Genomic DNA, 23,876 nt, shown 5'->3' on the forward strand with positions numbered 1-23,876 from the left:
GGTGCAGAAACATCCACAGGCAGATCCAGTTCCCACCTGGGGTGCCTCCTGGCAGAGGAAAGACGTAGGACTGTGCTCGGTGGAATGACAGGTTCTCAGCCTGACCACCAGCCTTGCGGGGACAAGCGGCGTCCTGCCCCTATGCGGCGACTGCTGCTTCCTCCTGGCAACACCACTCCTCTGGTTTTTCTCCACCTTCCGGTTCCCCTTCCATTCCAGACCCATGAACATCTGCCGCCTCGACCTCACTCGTGCATGATGGCGCCATCTCCCGGCTTTAGGACTCACCAACGTGCTGGCGACTCCCTCACATGCGTTTCCAGGCTGGACCTTGCCTTGAACTTCCTCTGCCTACCAGGTGTTTCACAGGCATTTTAAACTCAACTTGTCCAAATCCAACCCCCACGTCTCGGGTGAGTTAACTTAGCGCCCACGGCTCAGATCCCAGCTGGGAGCAAAGGCCTCTGCCCCTCCGCTCACATGGGAACCGCACTGCTCCCACCGGCCCTGGCCTTCCCCAGGCTGCTGCCCCAGCTGCCCCTCCAGCGACCCTGCCAAGACACTCAGAGATCCTAGTTAGGGGCAGCTACGACCTGCCTCTGCACGTCTCAGAGGGGGCGCCGAGGTCCTTCTGACCTGCACACTGACCCCTCCTCCCCGAGCTGCCCTCGCAGCCTTGCTTGCTTTCCCGGATATCTGGGCGGCTCGCTCCCTAGATCCCCTCAATTTTTACTCCATGCCACCTCCTCAGCGGGGCCTCCCCTTAGCCACTATTTAAGGAGCCGCCCTGGGTGCTCTATGTACTTTTTCCCACTGGCTTTCCTCTTCGATGCTCCCTCGTCTGACCTGCCAGCACGTCAGTCCCCTTCCGTCTTCATCCCTCCTCCAGAATAGAAGCTCCACAAGGGAAGGGTCTTCTGTCTGTCCATTCTGAGTCCCCGGAGCGTCCTGTGTCTGCCACCTCAGCAGCATTCACATTTTAGTAAACCGTGAAGTCAGAATAAAGGCCACTGTCTACTCCTCTCACTTCAACACAGGGAGATGTGGAAAACCAGTGTCCCAGATGGAACTAGAAAAGGTATACAAAGGAGGCGACAGCAGGATGAGCAAGTTTAGCGGGTTCCCAGGAACCAAGTCAACTGCCCTTTACTTTCTGACCACTGGAGTTGTTTAAGTGAAGGTGCCACTTACAACACATCAGAAAGCAAAGTACCTAGGGACCAGTCGGCCCAGAGAACTGGCTCTGGGGAGAGTTATAAAACCTGATGGAAAGACATCTGCCAAATAATAAAAGAATTTCTCTGGTCTTTGTCCCTATTGAGGAGAAGGAGCCTCTAATTCCTTAAAATTCCCCTGGCCACCTGAGCTTACACTAATGAGGTGACTCAATGGGGACTGTCACCAAAAAGATCTACCCTGTGATCAGAGGGTTGGATGGGGGGTAAGGGAGGCTGAAATTCAATCACATGGCCAGTGATTCCATGGCTGACACAGTGACACCCCAAGTCAGCTCGACACAGGCCCGTGGGCTTTCCTGCGGGTGAGCACCCGGATGCGCCAGGGGGAGACACCTGCGCTCCACGGAAAGGGACAGTCAGTGTTCTGGACCTCCCAGACCGCACCCTATGCGTCTCTTCACTTGGCTGGTCCTGGCTTATATCCTTTACCATAAAACTCTTTTCATCATGTTCTTTATAATAATGTCAGAAGATGGCATCTCCCTGAATTCTAAGTCATCCTCGTGAGCTACTGAATCCAAAGTGATCAAGGGAACCCCTGAATTTGTAGCCAGTTGGTCAGAAGTGCAGGTGGTGTCTATGGTGAGGCAGTTGTGTTGGGGACCGTGCCCGTTGAGGCTGGGCTAACACCAGGTCAGCATCAGAGGTCGCTTTAGTGGCATAGTGTGGACGGCACCAGAGATCCAAGTGGATGGAAAAGCGGAACATTCAAAACCTGAAACTCTCCAAATCACCAAAAGTCATTTCTTCCCAATCTAGCGAGTCAGTGTCGCGCCAGTCCAAATCCCAGATACCAATATCCTAATATTTCTACGTAAGGGCAAAGGGCCAATGCTCTCCTGAAGGACCAGGTTGGGCTGTGTCCCTTCCTGGAAATGAAGAGCTGTTCTTAAGCTGCAGGGACAGGGAATGTGGGGCCACAAAACACACTGACCCCGGATGCTCACCAGGGCTGGTGGTGCCGACGAAGGAGAGGGACATAGGTGTCCAGTAACCATAGCACTTTCACGTGAATTAGAAACCTCCTCTGCGTGAGAAGCAAAACCAAAGCAACTGAATGAAATTACAGGAAGGTGTCAGGGGAGGGAGCTGTTAAACAGGATGCAAAAGCACTTACCATGAAGTGAAAAGAGTCACATTTGACTATAATAAATTATTAATTTCTTCAACAAGGCACCAGAGTGTGAAGCTGGCAACAAACTAGGGGGTAACTGCTCACATATACAACCAAAGGACTCGTGAAGTGTGTGGCATGAAGCGAAAGGACCCCTAGTCAGTAAGAAAGGAAACCTAGGAGGAAACCACGCTGCAGTGGATCAGTTCACTTCACCAGAGGGGCCAAATGTTCGGAGTCCAAATGCACATCTTTCTGGCCAGCGTTCCGCTGCCAGCTCAGCAGAGCCTGGAGGAGAGTGCGTCAAAGCTGTGAACCCAGACCCAGGACATGGGCCACACATGCAACCTTGACCGTGAGAACCCCTGCCCAACAGACCAACCACAGAGCCAGAGCCCACCAGCAAGCCTTGGAGGGCGGCTACAGGACCCCAACACGCCAAGGTGAAAGCGCCCATTTTTTAGGGCTCAGCTCTCCCAGAGGACAAGAAGGAAGGATGGCCCTGGGCAGCTGGGTGCCGGGGCACATTTTCCCTACATTTTATAAATGCTTCATTTCAACTCTTTGACATTTAAATGTTTGATCAGGAACATAGGAGCTGAGAGACGCAGGGCCATGAAGGAAGCTGGCAGGAGGGGGCCTGTCGGCAGCAGGTTAAAATGAGAATCACTCCTCCTGAGCGCAGCCTTCCTGCAGCCAGGGAAGCCACGCGTGCTGTTGGGAACTAGTGGTTACCTCAATGTCCCTGGGGAGGGGCTGCCAACAACACAAGGCATCAGGCCCACAAGTCCACATGGACCCTCGCAATCTTGTGTTTACAGGTTTCACAAAGCAATGGAACACCGTGCTGAGACACCTGCACCAGCATTTCCATAGTTGATACAAAGCTGTAAAATGAAGCACCTAGAAAGGTCCATGCAAATCCCATTCCATGACACCCCTAGAGGTAAGGGGCAGCTGCTGGTCACAGAGAGCTTTGGCTCCATCTAGAATGTCACAATCTTTGGACAAGAATGTCTGTGATTCTCAAGCAGTTTTTAAAAATATATGTTTTTATTGATTTCAGAGAGAGGAAGAGAGAGTAACATCAATGAGAGAGAAACATGGATTGCCTGCCTCCTGCATGCCCTCCACTGGGGATCAAGCCCACAACCCAGGCTTGTGCCCTGATGCGGAAGTGAATCTATTACTTCCTGGTGCACGGGACAACACTCAACCACTGAGCAACACCAGCTGGGTTCAAGCAATTTTTAAATGTCCTTATTCCCAGACTCACAGCAGCATGGCCCATGCAGGCAACTGCAGAGTGACATGCACCCCAAGCTCAGCCAAGAACAGGGACAAATGACCTTTGGGATCTGAGGACTCTATAGAGAGTGGCGATAGACAATCATGCTTTGTCATGACCTGTCTGGGAAGAGCAGTAAAGGCGACATCAACAGAAGCGGTGGCACACAGTCTACGTATCATCACAATAGCAAAGACTGACCACAGGCTGCAGTGACAGGCTCGGTAAGCGGCACTATTGTTTTATCACAGATCGACAGATCGAAGCCAAACTGAAAATATCAAGCACAGAAGAAAACTTCCAAATGCAGAAAAGAGTTAGTTGGGAACAAATGCCCCTTCTTCCTGCCACCAACTGTCTTCTGGGTCTGGGCCACACACCCCGAGTCCCATCAGGACACCCCATGGCTGCCTCTCCCTGTTCCTCCTTGCTCGGACAGCTCAGGTAGGTGCTCAAGGCCTGACTATATCAAAACAGAAATGACTTTGTGAAGGTAATGATACAGGATCCTTGAGAGAATGACTTCCTCTAGAAGTAGCTGCAGGAGGGCAGAGGAGGAATAAATGGGGGTGACAGCGGGTCCCTTCTCAGGGTGCCAGGAAAAGGAGAGTGCACCCCCTTCTAGGTGAGCACGGGGCTGCTGCCCTTGGCAGGGGAAAGGGACAGCTCTTGTTGGGGGGTCATGCAGGGGCCCCACAAAAAAGCCAGAGAACAGAGTCTGCAAGCAGAACTTCCAGGAATAAATACTTTCTAAATTTTTCTCTTATAAATATGCATTAAAACATTTGATAACACAAGCAAAGGGCCTTGAAATTAACTTAAAATTAAACCAAGACTGAATTTCCTACACTCCCAGCAGAAAGTTCACCTAAAACATCTGAAGACCGGAATGCGCTTGAAGGCAGCAGCCATGGGCACCCCAGGCCCCGCGGCCACCTCAGTCCCGGGGCACCTTGAAATTGTCCTTCTCTTTGCGGATGGCCCTCATGGTGGTGACAGGGTCCGTCTCGCCCGCGTGCTGCTGCACTGTCTTCTCCCTGCAGGAGCCAATCGCCAGGGTGCAGGCTGCCTTGCCCTGCCCACCTCCCCTCCCAGGAAACCAGGGAACAGCCCATGGCCAACTTGGTGTTTCTAACTGTGGATGGTGTGCTGATCAGGCCCAGTCCTGCTGGCAACCCAGAGAGCAGGGACATCAACCCCATGCTGCTGTCTGGCACTGCCCAGCCCCTTGCAAATGCACCCCACCCATGGATTCTGCCTCCGGGCACCAAGGAAAGTATCCCTCCCAGCCTTTAAGAAAATGTGTCTGATTTGTGCCCATACTTAATCAGGATTTCAGGGCAGTCCCTCCACTGTTTGGGACCTGCAGGAGTTTCAGTGAGTGGACATAGTGCTGGAATGAAGAGAGGCCAAGGACAGCACGGCTGCTGCCTGCACCCTCCTGCTCGCACCCTCACCTCACTCTCATGAACGGGTTATAGGTGAACTCCTCTGCAATGGTAGACGGCACTGTGGGCTCCCCAATACTGTACTTCTCCTGCAAAAGAAACACATCACTTTACTACAGAAACTTCCAAATATCTTCATTTCAAAATACCTTCTAATGATCTTAAATCATCTGGCTGAGAAGGCAAAGTGAGCAGTTAGATCAGCTCAGGTCAGGCCCCTTCTTGCTCATGGAGAGATGTGAGTGTTGCAGCTGCCACCAGCAACCTGTCCTCCTTCCCTTGCTGTCTTGGAGGGGGAGGGGGACACGGAGCTTTCTTTTTATTAATCTGAAGTTTATGTTTCACATTATAGAATAACCAGCAAAAATGCAGAAGTAACCACAGAAAAGAAGAAAACACCCACTGCCCCTTCCCCAAGACAGGGCATGGGTTGTGCACAGCTCATTGCTGGGAAGGACAGCGAGGAGACACGCCCAGGGCCCTTCCCCTGGCATGACAGCCCCTCTACAGAGTGGTAAGTTCTCATTGAGGGGGTCTTTGGGCAGGACTTTTCCTACATGGGCTCCCAAGGGAAAAGCACTCAGAAGAGCCCTCAGTGGGCATCTTGTCACCTCCAGTCGGGATGGTCTTGCCCCTGATCAACACTGATCAAGGCAGAGAGAAGATGCACACTGGGTCGTTTGGCCAACTGTAGCTTCTATAAAACTCTACAGGAAGGTCAGAATTAACAGCTGGGGTCTCCATCCTCCCAGCAACCCTGCCCTTCTGCCCAGCTAACCTGGAGGGTCAAGCCAGAGCCTGGACAACAGCTGCTGACACCCAAACCCAGGCTCCCTGACTATCAGGGGCCCTCAGACCTGAGGGCCTGGATCTTCCCACCCCTCACCCTGTGATTGCTGGCATCGAGATGAAGGTTTACTGCTAATCTCTGTGTTTTCCCCTCTGGTAAAAACAAGCTTAGAATGCTTTGTACTACTCCCTGTGCTTCTCCAGTATTCGCTTCTCCTAGGAAATCTTTTTTTTTTTTTTTTAAATATATCTTTATTGATTTCAGAGAGAGGAAAGGAGAGCGAGAGAGAGAGAGAGAGAGAGACATAGAAACATCAATGATGAAAGAGTCATTGATCGAGCCCGCAACCCGGGCATGTGCCCTGACTGGGAATCGAACCCCGATCGCCTGGATCCCAGGTCGACGCTCAACCGCTGAGCCACGCCTGGCCGGGCTCTCCTAGGAAATCTTATTGTCTCCTGTGAGGGAAGAAAACAAGTAAACTCTCTTCTGAGGATAATTTTAAAGCAGGTTCTTACATGCATAGCTGGCGGGGGTAAACTGTCGTAACCTCTTAGATTTCCCGTTAAGGTGGGTGTTAACATGCAGTGATTTACAGAAGCAGGAAGGGTACAGGCTGGAAACACTGCAGCGCAGTTCACAAGAGCAAGAAAGTTGGGAACCCTCAATGCCCTCTAATGGGATTGGTAAAATGATATATAATTCACACATTAGTTTATTTGAAAGTAAGATGGCTGGACAGTGATAAAATAAGTACAATAAAATGTTAGTAGTAGAAAGTAGGTGTTAGGTATATGAACGTTCATTATGAAATTCCTTCAATGTTTCCATATGTGTGAAAATTCTTGTAACAAAATGTTTAAAAGGCAAAAGAAGTTTAACACGATTCGATATAGCCCATATGTCAAAGAAGAACTCACAAGGGCTATTTTTAAAATATTCCAAATGGAGATAAGGAAAATACAACACCTCAGAATTTGGGGGGCGCCATAAGTGCACACATTAGAAATGCAGGAGGGTCTAAAATCAGTGAGCTCGGGCTCCACGTTAAGAATCTATAAAAAAAAGGAAGTAAATCCCCAGTAAGCAGATGGAAGGAGTTTAAAAAGATAAGAGCAGAAATCGGGGCAATGGAAAAACAAACAAGGAAAAGTAAGGCAAAAGTTGTTCTTTAAAAAATCAACAAAATTGGTAAGAATGACAAAGAGAAAGAATACAAATTACTAAATCAGAAACAAAAGGGGGGATCAGCGCCAACACATACGCTGGGGAGGCCGTCATACTGATCTAAAACTGGAAGCCAAAACTGTAAAACTTCCAAAAGAAAACACAAGAGAAAACTTTTGACGTTGGGAAAAGCAAAGATTTCTTAGGAGACAAAAATGTATGAACCATAAAAGAGAATTAATATGTTGGACTTCATCAAAATTTAAAATGCTCTTCAAAAGACATTGTTGAGAAATAAAAGGCAAGCCACAGAATGAGAGAAACTACTCACTATACATACATCTGACAAAGGACTTATATCCAGAACATACTTTTAAAAATCCTCTTATTATTCAATAAGAAGAAGACAAGCCCATGTTTTAAATGCGCAAAAAGATGTGAACAAACACTTCACAAAATGGCCAGTAAGCATATAAAACGATGCTCAGCATTACTGGACACTAGGTAAGTGCAACTTAAAAGCACAATGAACCACCAGTACGTACTCACTAAAATTATTAAAATTAAAAAGACTGACAATACCAAGTGCTGGAAGGGATGTGGAACAACTGGAACTCTCATACTTTGCTGGTAGAAATGTAAAATAATACAAACACTTAGGAAAATAGTTTGGCAGATGCTTTAAAGTCAAACATACACCTATAAACAACCCAGCCATTCCATTCCTAGGTATTTACTCAGGAGAAATTAAAATAGATGTCACACAAAGACTTGCACACAAATGTTCATAGCAGCTTTATTTACAACAGCCCATTACTGGAAACAACTATTGAGAGATGAATGGATAAACAAAATGTGGCATATCCAAACAATGGAATACTATTTAGCAATAAAAAGGAATGAACTAATGATACATGCAGCAACATGAATGAATCTTAAAATCATTCTGCTGAGTGAAAAAAAGATAAAAGAGTACATACTGTATAGTTCCATTTATATAAAATACTAGAAAATGCAAACTACCTTCTAGTGGTATACAATAGATCAGCAGTCCTCTGGAGCCAGGGCAGTGAAAAAGAGGCATGAGGAAGATAGTGGGTGATGGAAATGTTCTGTGCCTTAACTGTAGCGACAGACATTTCACCGGTATGTACATCTGTAAAAATTCACTCAGTTCTTCACTTCAAACTGATGCAGTTTTGCCCGGCCGGTGTGGCTCAGCAGTTGAGCATCAACCTAGGATCCAGGAGATCATGGTTCGATTCCTGGTCAGGGCACATGCCAGGGTTGCAGGCTTGATCCCCAGTCGGGGGCGTGCAGGAAGCAGCCAATCAATGACTCTCTCATCATTGATGTTTCTCTCTCTCTCCCTCTCCCTTCCTCTCTCTGAAATCAATAAAGATATATTTATTAAAAATAAATAAATAAACTGATGCAGTTTATTACACGTTAACTAAACCTCAATAAAGTTGATATTAAAAAGGAACAAAAAGTATGAAAACTGTCAATAAATTTGAAAACCTTGATGAAATGGACAAATTCCTTGAAAGATACAAGTTGCTAACAAAACTAACTAAAGAAGATATTAAAATCTAATAGCCCTACACAAAGAAATTAATTCATAACAAAAGATCTTTCCACAAAAAGAATTCAATGTCCACATGGCTTCAGTGGTAAATTCTAACAAACATTAAAGAAATAATAACAATCATAGAAAATTCAGAAACTAGGAGGCAAAAGCACTTTCTTATTTTATGAGGCCAGCATTACCCTGATATTATGACTAGAAAAAGACAATGTAAGAAAATAAAACTACAGACCAATATCCCTTATGAACACAGACAGAAAAACAGACTGTAGCAACATATGAAAAGAATAACAGACTATGACTAAGGTTTACCCAGAAAGCAAGATTGGTTTTACATTTGAAACCAACTGATGCACTCCATCATATTAACAGAGTAAAAGAGGGAGAGAAAAACATGATTATATAATAAATGAAGAAAAATCATTTGACAAATTTCAACATTAACTCATGGTAGAAACTCTCAGAAAACCAGGAATATAAGTGAACTTCATCAGCCTTATAAAGAGGATTTATGAAAAACCCACAGCTAATTTTGTACTTAATGGTGAAAGAATGAATGCTTTGTCCTTAACACTAGGAACAAGCCAAATATGTCCACTCTCACCACTTCTGTTTAACACTGTACTGGAGGTGTCAGCCAGTGCAATAAGGCAAGAAAAATAATAAAAGGTATAGAGATTAGAAAGGAAGAAATAAAAGTATTAGTTGATGACATGATTGTCTACAGAAAAAAATGCTAGAATAAGTGAGTTTAGCATGGGTCTATGAGGTCTAAATACAAAAATCAATTGTATTTCTAAAGACTATCAACAAATAATCATTTATAATAAAACCCAAAAACATGAAGTACTTAACAATATGTGCAAGATCTTTAACACTGAAAATTATAAAATATTGCTGAGAAAAACCTAAAGGACCTCAATAAATGGAAAGCTATATCAGATTCAATATTGTTATGATCTCAATTCTCTCTAAATCTTTTGTTACAACATAGTCCCACCCAGTCAAAAGCCAAGCTGACTTTTTTGTAGAAATTAAAAGACCCTAAAATTTACACAAAAATGCAGCAGGCTTAGAAGAGTCAAAACCCATTTTTAAAAAAGAATAAAGTTAGAGGATTTCTACTATCTGATTCCCAGACTTACCTAAGCTATAATAATCAAGACAGTATTACTGATACAAGGATCAGTCATACAGATTAATGGAACAAAATAAGAGTCCAGAAGTAGATTCCTACAGAGTCCATTTTATTCAGCAAAGATGCCAAGGAAAACCACTGAGGAAAGGACAGTCTTTTCAACAAACGGTGCTGAATAACTGAATGTCAATATGCAAAAAAGTGAACTTCTACCCTTACCTTACACCACAAACAAACATTAACTTGAAATGGATCATTGACTTAAATAGAAATCTATATGAACATAAAAGCTAAGACTATACAACCTCTAGGAGAAAATAGGAGAAAATCTTTGTGATGTAGGGGTATGCAAAGATATTTTAGACAGAACACAAAAAGCATAAAAAGATTAATAAACTGAGCTTCACCAGGACAATAAGCCAACCCCTGGGGCTGAGCCAAGGAGCAAGTTTGGGGCCATTGTTGAAATAAATGCCCTTCAGACAAACAGCCTCCAGAGCAAACAGCTGCCACACAGTCCCACCTGCTGCTCATGACATGGGAAGTGGGAGGGGATCTGGCACTTCACCCTGCTAGGGCACTTGTTGGAACACAGAGTCCCAGGTCCAGCCCAGACCCACTGAGTCAGAAAGGATTTGACAAGCCACCTAGTTCCTGCACAAAGTTGGGTGGTCTAAGCCCCAGCTTGTTCACAGCCTTGAGGAGCACTTGCTGCCCACTCTGGAAATGATGCCTTGAGTGCCAGCAACCTGGGCCCTACATGGTCCCAGGAAGTCACTTCACAGTGACTGACCCATAGGATGTGCACCATAGCATATGCCACTCACCTTTGCCCAGGCCAGTTTCTCCTGAATGGCTGGGTTGCTGGGCTCCACATGCCGAGCGAACTTAAGGTTGTTGATGGTATATTCATGGCCACAGTACACTCTCTGAGGAAAAAGCCAAACCCATGAGCTCTGAAGAGACTCATTAATCCCCCGTGAAACTCCTTAGAGATGGGCCTTAAGGGCCCTGTGCTGGACCACTGACACCCAGGGAGATGTCCCTTAGGACAAGATGCTTCTTGCATGTATGTGAAACAATAAAAAGCACATTAAGAGAAAACCTACGGTTCTAGAGAAAATGCCCCCACCCTCCCACTCTTCCTCATACACGGGTAGTCACAGGGGGCAGAGGGGGGGCACAGGACAGGAGGTAAGAGGACAGAGTGGGAGAGCAGGCCGTGTCCTCACACCCCCAGCCAGGGAACTTGACAGAGGCTCTGCCTACTGTGTCCGGAGGGAGCCGGCCCAGGACCTCGATCAGGGCTTTGTACATCTCGTCTGCTGTCCCTTCAAAGAACTTCCCACAGCCAGCCACAAACAAGGTGTCACCTGAAAGAGGACAGCCACGGAACAGTGAGGCAGCCAGGACACACCCCCGCGTGAGGCTGATAGTCCACTACCGGACGATGCTGATCACCCGAGGTCTGTGGGCCAAGGCTCCGCTTTGTCCCCTGGGCTGACTGGGGCCCAGCCTCAGACGTGTCCTCCACCTAGACACCCGACAAGGTCCAAAGACAACCCACAGCTCTCGGTTCCCACCCACGCCCAAACTTTTCACTCAAGTCTCACTCACCGGTACCACCAGCTCCCAAACAGCTGCTCAAACCCAAACCTTAGGGTCATGCTGACTCCTCCCTTCACTGCCCAGTCCTGTCAGCAGTAGTGCCAAGACCCCCTCCCCAGCATTTGTCCCCACCCACCAGTAGCCCCCCTCCCAGGCCTGGCCTCCCTGCATCTTCCCTTATCCCAGGTAGCCAGAGCCATCCTATAATACCCTCCTTGATCTCGTCAGCCTCACCTGAGCCCTCCGGGAGCCCCTCACAAGGGCCCATAGCCCATGAGGGCCCTCAAGATTCGGACCTGCCACCTGCAGATCACCACTTCCTGATTCCACCCTTTAGACAGTGTCCCCTCTGCCTGACGCCCACCAGGTCTCTGTGTTCTGCTGCTTCCCTTTCCGGGTCTCTTCTCTGAGAATGGGCTCAGTGCCAAGTGGAAGCCCATAGGCATTTGCTCTCCAGGCCCCTGCAGTGAGAAGGGTCTGGGACTCCATGACATCAAGTAACATTCCTCTCCCATCAGCACCTGCCAAGCCTCTTCCCTGGCCTGTCAGTGCCCAGTCCTGCCCACCACATTCCAGGCCCAAAGCCACTCCCTCCTATGGGCTGTCACCTCCTCTACTTACATCTTAGGGGAAGGGAGCGTGGCCCTGGGTCACTCGGACCTGGGCTCGAGGCCTGGGACCACCAATAATCCCACCTTTGGCTGCTACAGATTCCTTGGCTATGCACACAGGCCAGCTGGGGCCCTGCTGGGTCGTCCTATTTCCCACACCATTAGTCCTCACTGTAGATACCCCAGACACCTTAGCTTCCCCACTGAGGACACTGTGTGATTTTTCACATTTTATTATTAAAGTCACCAATAAGATAATGTACTCTTTGCCAGCTGCTGTCACACAGACAACAGTAACAACTCGTGCAGGATACAGTTCAGGTCTGTGTTTGCAACAGTCAGCTCTCCACACTTTCCAAAGCAGGACTCAGCTTCTAACAGCACAGTCCCCAGGGCCACTCCCCCAGTTCCGGACAACAGTGGGAGCCAGGCACTGCCTTACCACCTTACAGATGGACACACCAAGGGCCAGTAGAAACAGGAGTGTGATGTCCTGAGGGTTTGCTGGACCAGGCACCGGGCACACTCCTGTCACCTCAAGCCTACACCACTCAGTGGGGACACTTTGCTCTCACCACACACACATAGGCGAGACCACTTCAGTGCAGTGGACATGTGGCATGTGGGCCAACTGACCTACTCCAACCACAGTCAGACTCAGCCCGGCATGAGGCTAGGGGCTGCCACAATGTGCAGGGACCTGTAACCTGCCTCACAGCCCCACATCTCCATCACTACAGTGAGAACACTGAAAACGGCTGTACATATTTTTCAAAAACTTAGTTCTGAGGATAATTTTGGATTTGTAGACAAGCTAGAGGCTCCTTATGCACCCCCCCCCTCAGTTGGCGTTTCCCTGATATATTTGTCAAAACTACAAGCCTGTGTCCCTCCATTGCTATTAACTAAAAACTCCACCCCAGATTCAATGCACATTTCCGATTAACGCTGTTTTCCATGCATGGCAGGATCCACTCCAGGAGCCACTGCATTCAGCCATTGTATTTTAAAACAAACTTTCACTACAATTACAATATCATGATTGTAACTTCAATTTCTGGGAGACTCAGAGCTTAAAACCGTTTACATTCACTAAAAAGTTAGGGTGGCAGTAGGGGTCTCTGGGGTCAACAAGCCCACTCTTTGCTGGGCATTCTCAACCATTACTGCTCGTCCGTGGCCACTGGCTCATGCCACCCTGAATGACTGTTGTCACTGTTGTTCTACTTCACAGGTTTCCCAACCAGCACCAACATTCTTTCATTTTCTCTCAAAAGGGGAAAAATACCTCCGATTGCTGGAAAGACCTGCTTGCCCTGACTGAGTGCTGCTCACACAGCCCAGCGCTCCGTGCTTCACAAACCTCACTCAGGGTCACGGCCTCTGCAGACTGCAGCCACTACCTGAACTCATCCAGCACCGTCCGAGCTTGTCAGCGCTGCCAGGCAGGCCGCTTTAAGCATTGCTTTGTGTAGAAGACTCTGACCAGGGGCTGGCTACAGACTGCCAAACCCAGCTGGGCTCACAGCCCATGGAGGGATGGGCAGTGTCAAGGGTATCAGTTAGGCCCACATAAGGCGGGTCTGAGGCTCACTGCCCCGCCCACCTGGCAGCTGCTGGAGAAAGTGGTGGCTCAGGCTGCATCTCCACCAGGCAGAGTCTCTCAAAGAAAGGCTTGTCCCCAGGGCACTGGACAGTGGTCAGAGGGAAGCACAAGGCCAGCCCCAGCTGTGCCCTGAGGGCTATGGCCCTCCTCTCACCCCCACGTAGTTTCAGACAGGAAGAGCTCTGCTACTTCACCCCCATGCCAAGAGGGTCTTTACCAATCCCCAGCACACACACCTGAAACCTCACCTGTAAACACAGCAGGGGGCTCAGAACTGCCGGGCTTGCTCACAAAGTAGCAGATGTGTCCAGAAGTGTGACACGGCGTCGACAGGCACTTGACGTTGAGGGACCCCACCTGAAACAAAGCACGTGCTGGCGTGTGCTCCCAGGGCTCACAAACACACTGCCCGCTGGTCCCGTAAGTCTCGCCTCAGACCCCACGCCCACCACACAGCAAGACATGGATCTTGCTGGTGACCATGAGACTCAGTACTCATGTGTGCCCCCAGGGGCAGGGACCACCCTAGAACCAGGTATCTGCTGACATGCAAAACTGAAGGAGCATATTTTGTTTTCTCCCTCAAAATCAGGCCACTGAACTAGAAGTCTTGCTAGAAAAGATGGTTTTGCTTCTTAGGTGCTTCGCCTTTTTTGTTTCTTCTCTGTCTCTCCCCTCCTCCTACCTCTTCACATCAAAAATACAAAAAAAATTGAAATAAAGATGAACATCCATATGACCTTTACCTGAATCAACAAATACTGACAGTTCCCACATCTAAGCATGTGCTCTCTCCACACACATGCATTTCAAGTCACACACATGCTGACAAATTACCCTTAAACACTCTAGCTGCATCTACTAAGAAAAGAACAGCCTCCTGCATAACCCTGCTATCATCACATCCAAGAAATTTAGCATCAGCAGGAGAATGTGAGCCCATGTAGAGTCTATATTTAAATTTCCCCAATTGGCTCTAAGTTGTACCCTATAGCTTCTTCTCTTATCTAGTCATCATTTGCACACTGATTTGCTCGTGATGCTCTCAACAGGGGACTGTCCAAGCGGAGGCAACCCCAAGAGGCCCTCCAACCATCCACAGGTCAGGCCGTCTCCAGGGCCCAAGCCCTTATGTGCCCCTCTAGGTCCCTGGGGTAACAGAGGGGAGAGTCAGGAGGAGGCAGTGTTCCCACTGTGCGTCCACCCCACACTATGCTCTAGGGCCTGGCGTACCTTTGCATTGGGGTCCACTCCTCACCTGCAGTGTGGATAGGTGTGTGACCTTGTGAGTCAGGGCCCCAATCCGGTCATCACCCCCATACACCTTCAATCCAGGCTCCAGCATGACAAGCTTCTCATTCCCACCAGCGTGGTCCCTGGAAGTCAAAAAGACCTAGGGCTACTGCTGATATGAAGGAGGTTTGCTTGCTTATAAACCCCAACCAAACAGAATTTTTATTTGCCTAGTTATGTTTCTCAGAAGTAGAAACACATCTTCCAACACAGGAAACTGGCTTCTTGTCTGTCATTTGGCTGCACTGAATAAGAACGTCCTCAGGCACCCTGTTCCCATGCCAGGCACTTCCGTGCCCCTGCCTCAGTCACATTTGAGAAAGGGGGTCAGTTACTCCAGCACTAGCCCAGCCAGGCCCTGAATGCAGGACAGGGCAGGGAATGTGCCCACACCTAAAGATCAGCCATTCCAGGACAAGGCCAGGGCTTTCTGGTCACAAAGGAACACCTGCCCCTCACTACACATTCACCTATGGACTCTCCTAATGGGCCCAGAAACAGCAGGGCCGGAGATAAGAGGAGGCTGACCCTCTGCCCTCCTCCCCTGGAGGGCTGTTACACACTGGCCAGGGTGAGCCCCTCAGCCCACTCACCACCACCACCTATGGGAGGGAGGCACAGGCCACACCCTGGAGCTCGATTTAGGGCCTGGTTTAGGGTTTATATTCTAGCATAAACATGAGGTGCTGAGAAAACCCTCCAGAAAAGCGACATCTGATGTGGGGGTTACTTAGGTGGGAGAGAGAAGCAAACTGTGCAAAGCTGGGAAAGGGGGGAGCTTCCTGCAGCCATATGGAGGCTCAAGAGGCATAAAGCACAGCACAGGTGGATTTCTCCAAAAAAAGAGTGGCTGCACTAAGTAGCTCAGGCCAAGGACGGGGCTGTAGGTCCTGTCCTCTCAGTAATTAGCACCTGATGTCCCAGAGACTCAGCAACTTAGTTACATCAGCACCGACATTTCCACCATTTAACAAACTTTGGCCAAACCATATCCATACGACACTCCTGGTGAGTTACTGGGAGAAAGAAGCCGGTGGAGCAGAGCTCCTGCAGGCTACCTTACAGTGATGTTACAAAGCCGGGGTGGGGGAGGTGGTCAGAGCCAAAGAAACATTATTTTTTTAGCTTTGAAGAGCCTCAAAAGTTTTAAAAACCCAAAAGGACCTTGAACATATAGCTCTGGTCCTAAACCCAAATGGGTGCTCTTTTACCCTTTAGCCTTTAAATACCAAAAACCACCACTAAGCAACCTCTCCTCATATGGCTGCTGACTTTTAATTTTATTTTTCTATATGTGTTTTATTGATTTGAGAGAGAGAGAAAGGGAGAGGGATAGAGAGATAGAAACATCTATTGGCTGCCTCCTGCACACACCCTAGTGGGGATCGAGCCCCAAACCTGGGCATGTTCCTTGACTGGGAACTGATGACCTTTTGGCTCACAGGTCGAAGCTCAACAACTGAGCCACACTGGCTGGACTGGCTGTTGATTTTTTAAAACACTAATGTCTAGTCTAGTTTCTTCCCCAACAGTGAGGCCAACATCCCATCACACAAGCCCAAGTGCATTCTAAGACAGTGTTGGAGGTCCTCTTACAGCAGAAGGATCCACAGCACAAGCATCTCCCCATGGAGCCTCCAAGTTATCAGACCCCATCACAGGCCAAGGGGCTAGGGCCTGGAAGCCCAAGGGAACGGGGTAGCAGCATGAAGGCTGAGGCCCGAAGCCTTCTCAAAATCCCACTGGAGGCAGACTCTAAGTTGCACAGTGGTCATAGCTATGGGAGCAGAAGTAACCCAGGCTGCCAACTTCAGGAAGGCCCAGAGAGCCTGTGAGAACCCCACCCAACCCCACCTAAGGGTGTGCCTGGCATGAAGCCATTAAGCCTAATCAGCTCTGCTGGCCTGGAAGGAGCTCAGCCTCTGGAGTGGAACACTTACCAATGGTGGTGGGTGGTGAGCAGTGTAGTCAGCTTCACCCCATGCTTTTTTGCCATTTCTACAACCTGTAACCAAACATGAGGCAGGACAGAGGCCACTGTCACACTCCCAGTGCTGGCTCACCAGCCTGCAAGGCGGGGTGCCCAGTGGAACTCAGGGTGTGCCAGGAATGTCCAGGCCCTGTCCTGACCCTGCCAATTCGACCTAACTTCATAGAGCAGGTAAAGGTGGCCTTTTTTTCTCTTGATCCACTTAGCAACTCAATGCCCCCCAAGACCTCTCTCTCCAAGTCCCTCTGGCCAAGGGCACAAATCCTCAAGTAAGAGTAGACAGTGACAAGGACAGCCCCTGCTTCTCTGCCCAGGGACTTTATAAACACAAGCCCATATCTTTCCACACCAAAGCCTCTGGTCACCCCTACCCCTTTCATTGGCCCTTTGCCAAAATAACAGTGACTGGGCACTAAATTGTTTGTAAAAAACTAAGTGGATTAATTTCCAGTTAACTTTGGCCAAGCTGTAAGAACACTGCAGTTATCAAACCCAGCAGGGGATGAAGAATTGGTGCCAGCGACACACCTCCCACCTTCTGGGGCTGCACTGGGTCCACAATGGCGGCCTCCTTGGTGTCATCATCGATGATCAGATACATGTAGTTGTCAGTCAGGGCCGGCAGTAACTCAACCTTCATGGCGCCCTGTTCCACGATCAAGCTCTTCCTCGAATCTGTGTGATGGAGGAGGATTCCCAACAGGGCTGGACCTGAAGGAGAGTGCAGTTTTAGTCAGGCACAGACTTCAAAACAAGTCCTCAACGATGCAGCAGCAGGAGGATGTGACATCCCAGAACAACATGCAGCAAACGTCCAAGCATGAGGCTCACCGTGCAGGGTTTTCTAAGTTCCTTTCATAGAGAAGAGAATATCCTCATTTAACCACATCAGTAAGAAAACCTAGAAAACAGTTCATGTTCATATTTATGGAAATCAGCTCTTCCAGATTTATGATTCTTGTTTTCTTTTGCAAGACTTCTAAAAGGAAAGAAGGGCTAGCTCGTGGCTGTGATTCAAACCATCGGCATACGTGACTACTGTCAGTTCTGGGTTGCTTCTCTTCAGAGAAGACCATGAAGAGAAGAACCGGAGTAAAAGTGCCAAGTTGGGCTGTTTCTGACTTTTTTTTAAATCCTTATCCAAGGATATTTTTTCCATTGCTTTTCAGAGAGAGTGGAAGGGGTGGTGGGGAAAGAGAAACATTGATGTGAGAGAGACACATGCATGAGCCCCAACCAGGGCTAGGGATAAAGCCTGCAACCCAGGACCCTTTAGTCAGCAGGCCGACGCTCTATCCTCTGAGTCAAGCCAGCTAGGGGTAAGCTGGGCTGTTTCTTACTCATAGTACACTGATGCCTCTCCAGCTAAAACAATATTCACCTTCAAACAGCAGGAACTAGAAACTTGGATAATGCACAAAAACCACCAGGGCCTGAGAAATGGAGAGTTGGCCACAACTGTTCTAGATTTGAGTATGCAGGATACCAGTCACCATCGAACTGAGCCAAAGGACTCTGCCAAGGTGGCCAGTAGTGACTGAAGGGCAAAAGCATCTTCCAGGCAGCAGACAGGTGCCAGAATATTTTCAACAATGAAACTCCTATTATTCAATCTAAAAATTCATGGAGGCTCCAATAATACTTTAAGTCTTAGCATAAAAGGGATTAAAACTGCACAACAGAAGGTGACAGAAGGCAGCCATGAAATTCTGGGGTAGGTACTGGGATGGGGGCCTCTCCTCAAAGGGATCCAGAAAGCAGGGAGCACCAACTGACTGACAGATAGACAGGCCATGTCTCCAGGGACCATCAAAAGCAAATTCAACCTTATCTGCCATGGCGAGGGAAACTGCCTGAACTGCAGCTTTAATGATCGCACACAGATATCCAGTGCCCCCTTTCCTTTGACAACCAGCTGGGCATGTTCCAGGCCCTTCTCCTCATGCACAGCAGAACAAATATTTTTGTATGATCAACTTTGTGATGTTCCACCTCCCCTGAGCCCCAGTGCTATACTATACAGAGCACTGTGTGCATTGGGGTGGGGGGTGGGAGAGCAGAAGGATAAAAACAAAACTCCACGAGTCTGGAAGCACCCTCCTCAAAAGGGGGCTCCATTTTTGTATTTCCCATAGAACATTATCCACACTGCCCAAGTGAAGAAAACATTATTTATAGTTGGTGCTTGGGAACCTGAGGAAGATGCCATTTTCTCTAAAGAAAGAATTCATCTGCTGCAATCACCACTAGAAACCTAATATTCCTTTTCCCAATATTATATAATCTAGCCCACCACAGCCTGAGAAATGCTCCCAGCTCATTGGTTTGCAGCTGTGATCTTCTGTGTAACCGGAGGGCATGGACGTGCAGCCTATGATCTGGGCCAAGTCCTGAGACATGTTTTGTTTGACTTATTTTGCATGGGGCCAGTCCTTCTGCATGGTATCAATGGCTGGGGCCATTTGAGGAAGCTGTACTCCTGGCAGTTCCCTACAGTTCCACTTACACTATCTGTCTGACTCCTGACACAAAAACTCAACCCTGACACTTTGATGAGTTTTCCTCTTTTCTTAGTAATGACGACACATTATCTACTCCAGAACCTTGACTGCTTTCTGTGGGATTTGAAAATGGCCAAGGTTGGCTTCACTGCTTGGTCCACCTGCCTACCTAGTGCCCTCCTGTCCTTTAGTTAACTGCTAACCAGGTCCCAGAGACTGGGGTTAACTTACTGCCCCTATTGCTAATCAGCCAGATAAGCTATCAGGAAATAAAGAAAAGGAGATTTCAAAATAAAGGCCAAAATATTCCAACAAAGCAAAAGGTTAGAATTTAATCTGACAGCTGGAAGAGGGGGCCCTTGGAGGCCAATGTGCCTAACCCCTCTCATTTTATTTATTTATTTGTTTGTTTGTTTGTTTAAATAGGTCTCTATTGATTTCAGAGAGAGGAAGGGAGAGAGAGAGATAGAAACATCAATGATGAGTCATTGATTGGCTGCCCCCTGCACACACACGCACACACCCCCATTGGGGATGGAGTCCACAATCCCGGAGTGTGCCCGGACGGGGGAATCGAACAGCTATCTCCTGGATCCTAGGCCGATGCTCAACAGCTAAGCCACGCCAGCAGGGCAACCCCTCTCATTTTAGAGGCACTGATGGAGGGCCAGGGTCCTACAGCTCACAAGACCCAGTCTTGCTGGAACCTCAGCATTGCTCGAGGGTTCTCCCCTTTGTCATCACTTCCGATTCTGTGCCTCAGGTTCTTCTTGACAACCAAGGGTCAGATGAAAAGGTGTGATTTACTTTGTGGAGAATATACACAGCATCTCCTGGGGCTCTAGGCAGTCACATCAGCCCAGGGCATTAGAAATATGGGGTTTGTGGGGTGGGGGAATGGAAATATGTGGGAACCCCCCGCACCACCCAGCGTCATGGAAGATGAGAGCTGCCGGGCTGACCGCAGGGAGGCCGGTCCAAGCGCCGGGGAACACGGCTCCTTACCTAGCACAAATCCTTCAGCAACCTCAGCTGATCTGTTACCCCACTCTGTCTTCAGCCCTCTCAAAGTCTGACCCAACTGCTGTGCAGCCTTTCTCGACCCCAACCGGCCAGCCCGCCGCCGTCAGAGAGGGTTAAAGACCTATGTCGATAAAAAACAGCGTCAGCCGCGGCGGCCCAGTGACTCTCTGCCGCCGCCCGGCGCGGGCCCGCCGGCTGCGTCCGCGCCCAACGCCCGGCTGCGGGCCGCGGGCGCCTCTGGGACGCCTCGGAGAGCGCAGCTGGCCTAACTGCTACTACCGGGCTATGACACCCGCCAGGACTCTCGGACCCGACCCGTTCCCGCCCCCGGCCCCTGGCCCCCGCCGCTGTCAGCCTCGCCCCGGCCGACCTACCCAGGCCGCGGCGAGCGCAGGCGGCTCCCAGTGCGGTGAGACTCCGGCGGCCGAGCAGCCGCCTCAGCACCATGACCAGCGCGAGAGGTGACCTGCTGGGCAGGTGTGCGCGAGCCGCACACAAACCGCGTCGGCTGTCGTGACCAATCAGCGCCCGCATCGCCCCACCCCTCTTCCGGACCAATCAGCGCTCGCGTCCAAACACGTCAGCCACCAGAGCGAAAAGCTTGAGAGCGGCTGCAGCCGGGGAGCTTTAGAGCTTCCCTTCTTTCCGGGGACCGGGTGGCGCCCCGAGGAGCCCGGAAGCACTCACGGGGCCGCGGCTCCCAGGAGGCCGAGCGCCGCTCCGCCGGCGCACCCGGCGGAGGACGGAGCAGAGCGGCAGGTCGCGCACCGGCCGGCGCTCCGAGATAGTTCGTCCTCTCGCGGTAGCTGTAGGCGTCAGGGGCCGGGCCCGCGACTGAATCCTAGTAACTCTAGGGGCTTTGGCAGGAGCCATGGCGGCCTCAAGGCCGCTGTCCCGCTTCTGGGAGTGGGGGAAGAACATCGTGTGCGTGGGCAGGAACTACGCGGACCACGCCAAGGAGATGCAGAGCGCGGTACCGAGCGAGCCGGTGCTCTTCTTGAAGCCGTCCACCGCTTATGCCCCCGAGGGCTCGCCCATCCTCATGCCCACCTACAGCCGCAACCTGCACCACGAGCTCGAGCTGGGCGTGGTGATGGGCAAGCGCGGCCGTGCAGTCCCGGAGGCGGAGGCCATGGACTACGTGGCCGGCTATGCTCTCTGCCTGGACATGACCGCCAGGGACGTGCAGGACGAGTGCAAAAAGAAGGGGCTGCCCTGGACTCTGGCCAAGAGCTTCACAACCTCCTGCCCGGTCAGCGCGTTCGTGCCCAAAGAGAAGGTCCCTGACCCTCACAACCTGAAGCTCTGGCTCAAGGTCAATGGGGAACTCAGGCAGGAAGGTGAGACATCTTCCATGATCTTTACCATCCCCTACATCATCAGCTACGTTTCTAAGATAATGGCCTTGGAAGAAGGAGATATTATTTTGACCGGGACGCCAAAGGGTGTTGGCCCTGTTAAAGTAAACGATGAAATCCAAGCTGGTATACACGGAGTCGTCAGTATGAGATTTAAGGTGGAAAGGCCAGATGATTGAGTCTACAAAGCCTCCGAACTTACTAAGTTTCAGAAGAGAAGGGAGCTGGACTGAAGCAAGCAAAGGTTATTAAAAGTGACAGTCCTTTAATAAGAAACCAACTTTTAAAGATGATTTGATTGGATTGCTATGCCTCAACTCATGAAGATGGGAACTCCATGAAAAAACATGATCTGGAAGAGCTGGGTCGGAAACGGAAAGGAGAAAAGAATGCCTGTCTGTCTTCTAGGAAACAAACAGAATAAAGTATTTGTGATGCCTCCAACAAGGCATGAAATGTTCAGAAGACTTACTTTCCTTTCCTAAAACTGGACTGGATAAGACTTTTCAGTGAGTCATTCTGGGATCTGTAGTTCAATAAGTAAAATCTGCAAAGGAAGTTGAAAAGTATGTTTCAAATCAGTGTTTCCCACATTTCTTTAATCATGACGGTCATCTGGAGGTATTTATAAAAAAGGATTTCCAAATGACTGGCCCATACCAGGCCCACTGTATTAATTAGCAGAATTAACCTCCAGCACTCCAAATGATTCTTATGAAATGGGGAAAAACACTACTCCACATAACCAGTTAATTTAAAATTTTATTTAATAAGTTAACAATGAATGACGACTTCACTCGTTTGTACCCTGGCTCATAGATTCTGAGTTTAAGAGATAATTTTGAAACTCTCATTTCCAAATAAATATGCTGATTTTTGTGTGGCCTAAAAGTGTATTTCCTTCTCCTAATAGTGGCTAGGAGGGATACCTCCTTATTAAGGAGCTTCAGACCTTGGTCACACTGACCTTTGGCCTGGTGAGCACTGTGCTTTATTAACAGAGTTCATCAGCATCTCTACTTCCTGACTAGAAATAAGGCTTCAGGGAAGTCGAGTTGCCTAGGAGTGCTACTTGTGCTTTAACCTGCTCCCTCCCTCTCCTGTCCTATGAAATCAATAAAAGTGTATTTTTAAAAAATAAATAAATAAACGGTTTGCCTTCTAAAATTTTGATACCTTTTTGCCAAATTGTGGAGAAAAAATACATACTAATTCTTCCAAATCTAGATGTAACTTGTACCATTATTTTGCTCATACCACACAATTCTATAACCTAGTTTTTTCACCATATGTCATGACTATCCGTGTTAGTCTGCACATTTCTGCAGTACTATTTTCAGTGACTGCGTAAGATTCTGAAGTCAGTCCTTCATTTTTGGCCATCGAGATTGTTTCTAATTATTTGCTAGTAGAATCAGCACCCTTGTTATTTCTTTTGGCTAGGTTCCCATAAGAAGAGTTGAATCAAGGGTGTGCTCAGATTGAAAGTGTATTGGTCCAGTCAGCAAATACAAGTTTCAGCTGAGCCAAGTCTTCCAAACTGACAGACTTGAAAGCCAGCTAAAGATATGACGCAGGAGCACTGTTCACATATAGCTCCCTTGGGTGGCACAAGCCAGCACCCAGAGTGTGTACAGTGTTCCTGAGGTCAGTGTTCATCACAGTGGTTCACAAGCTTTGTCACAAACAGCTGACAACAGCATTTGCAGGTGTAGCACACAAAGTCCTTGGCTGCAGGGATCAAAAACTGAAAGACTCACCATCTCCCACAAATCCTGGTGTTGGTAAACAGAGTAATCCTAGCACCTAGAAGGTACATTTTCCCCCAACTTTTTATTTTGAATTTTAAACCTCCTAAAAAGTTGAAAGACTAATACAAGAAACTCCATATACCCTTCACTAGAGTGTATATGTGTGTGTGTGTGTGTGTGTGTGTGTGTACTTTTGCTTGCAATGAAATACTTGTTTCTTTCAAACAACTGTGCTGTCAAGAGAACTGTTTTGTGGTTTGACTTTTTGCATTAACAAGTAGAAGTATTCTGAGTATTCTGGTCAGAGTAGCAGTCTAGTACATATGCTTTGTGTACCTTTTGTGTATCCCAGACCCTTTTGTAA

At 48.6% G+C, this 23,876-nt stretch overlaps 2 protein-coding genes across 7 annotated transcripts; one reads left to right on the forward strand and one right to left on the reverse strand.

The window, feature by feature from the left end:
* Positions 1-3,383: 3,383 nt before the first annotated feature.
* HAGH (hydroxyacylglutathione hydrolase) lies at positions 3,384-21,011 on the reverse strand. 6 transcript variants are annotated; one of them, XM_081132698.1, is made up of 10 exons: positions 20,386-20,430; positions 17,711-17,780; positions 17,415-17,590; positions 16,830-16,894; positions 14,855-14,972; positions 13,845-13,953; positions 11,041-11,144; positions 10,599-10,700; positions 5,098-5,177; positions 3,384-4,677 (listed from the first exon to the last, which is right to left on the reverse strand). In XM_081132698.1, exons 3-10 carry the CDS (start codon positions 17,517-17,519, stop codon positions 4,578-4,580), a joined length of 783 nt encoding a protein of 260 aa, XP_080988824.1. In that variant the 5' UTR covers positions 17,520-17,590; positions 17,711-17,780; positions 20,386-20,430; the 3' UTR covers positions 3,384-4,577. The 6 variants fall into 6 exon arrangements, with proteins under 6 accessions (XP_080988824.1, XP_080988822.1, XP_080988825.1 ...); XM_081132696.1 differs by lacking the exons at positions 17,711-17,780; positions 20,386-20,430 and adding an exon at positions 20,778-21,011; XM_081132699.1 differs by lacking the exons at positions 17,711-17,780; positions 20,386-20,430 and adding an exon at positions 20,778-20,938 and having other exon boundaries at positions 17,408-17,590.
* Positions 21,012-21,194: 183 nt separating this feature from the next.
* FAHD1 (fumarylacetoacetate hydrolase domain containing 1) lies at positions 21,195-22,979 on the forward strand. Its single transcript, XM_081132702.1, has one exon. It carries the CDS (start codon positions 21,275-21,277, stop codon positions 21,938-21,940), a length of 666 nt encoding a protein of 221 aa, XP_080988828.1. The 5' UTR covers positions 21,195-21,274; the 3' UTR covers positions 21,941-22,979.
* The last annotated feature ends 897 nt before the right edge of the window (positions 22,980-23,876 follow it).

Source organism: Miniopterus schreibersii (assembly GCF_964146895.1).
Source record: "Miniopterus schreibersii genome assembly, chromosome: 3".
NCBI lineage: Eukaryota > Metazoa > Chordata > Mammalia > Chiroptera > Miniopteridae > Miniopterus > Miniopterus schreibersii.

What these genes read in the sequence shown, in the direction of transcription:
- HAGH (XM_081132696.1), bottom strand. Translation starts at nt 20,937, where the DNA reads ATGCGGGCGCTGATTGGTCACGACAGCCGACGCGGTTTGTGTGCGGCT. An exon ending in CTCACCACCCACCACCATTG is followed by an intron (nt 14,973 to 16,829) that starts GTAAGTGTTCCA and finishes TTTGACTTCCAG; the next exon opens with GGACCACGCTGGTGGGAATG. An exon ending in GCCGGCTCCCTCCGGACACA is followed by an intron (nt 10,701 to 11,040) that starts GTAGGCAGAGCC and finishes CTTTTTCCTCAG; the next exon opens with AGAGTGTACTGTGGCCATGA.
- FAHD1 (XM_081132702.1), top strand. Translation starts at nt 21,275, where the DNA reads ATGGCGGCCTCAAGGCCGCTGTCCCGCTTCTGGGAGTGGGGGAAGAAC.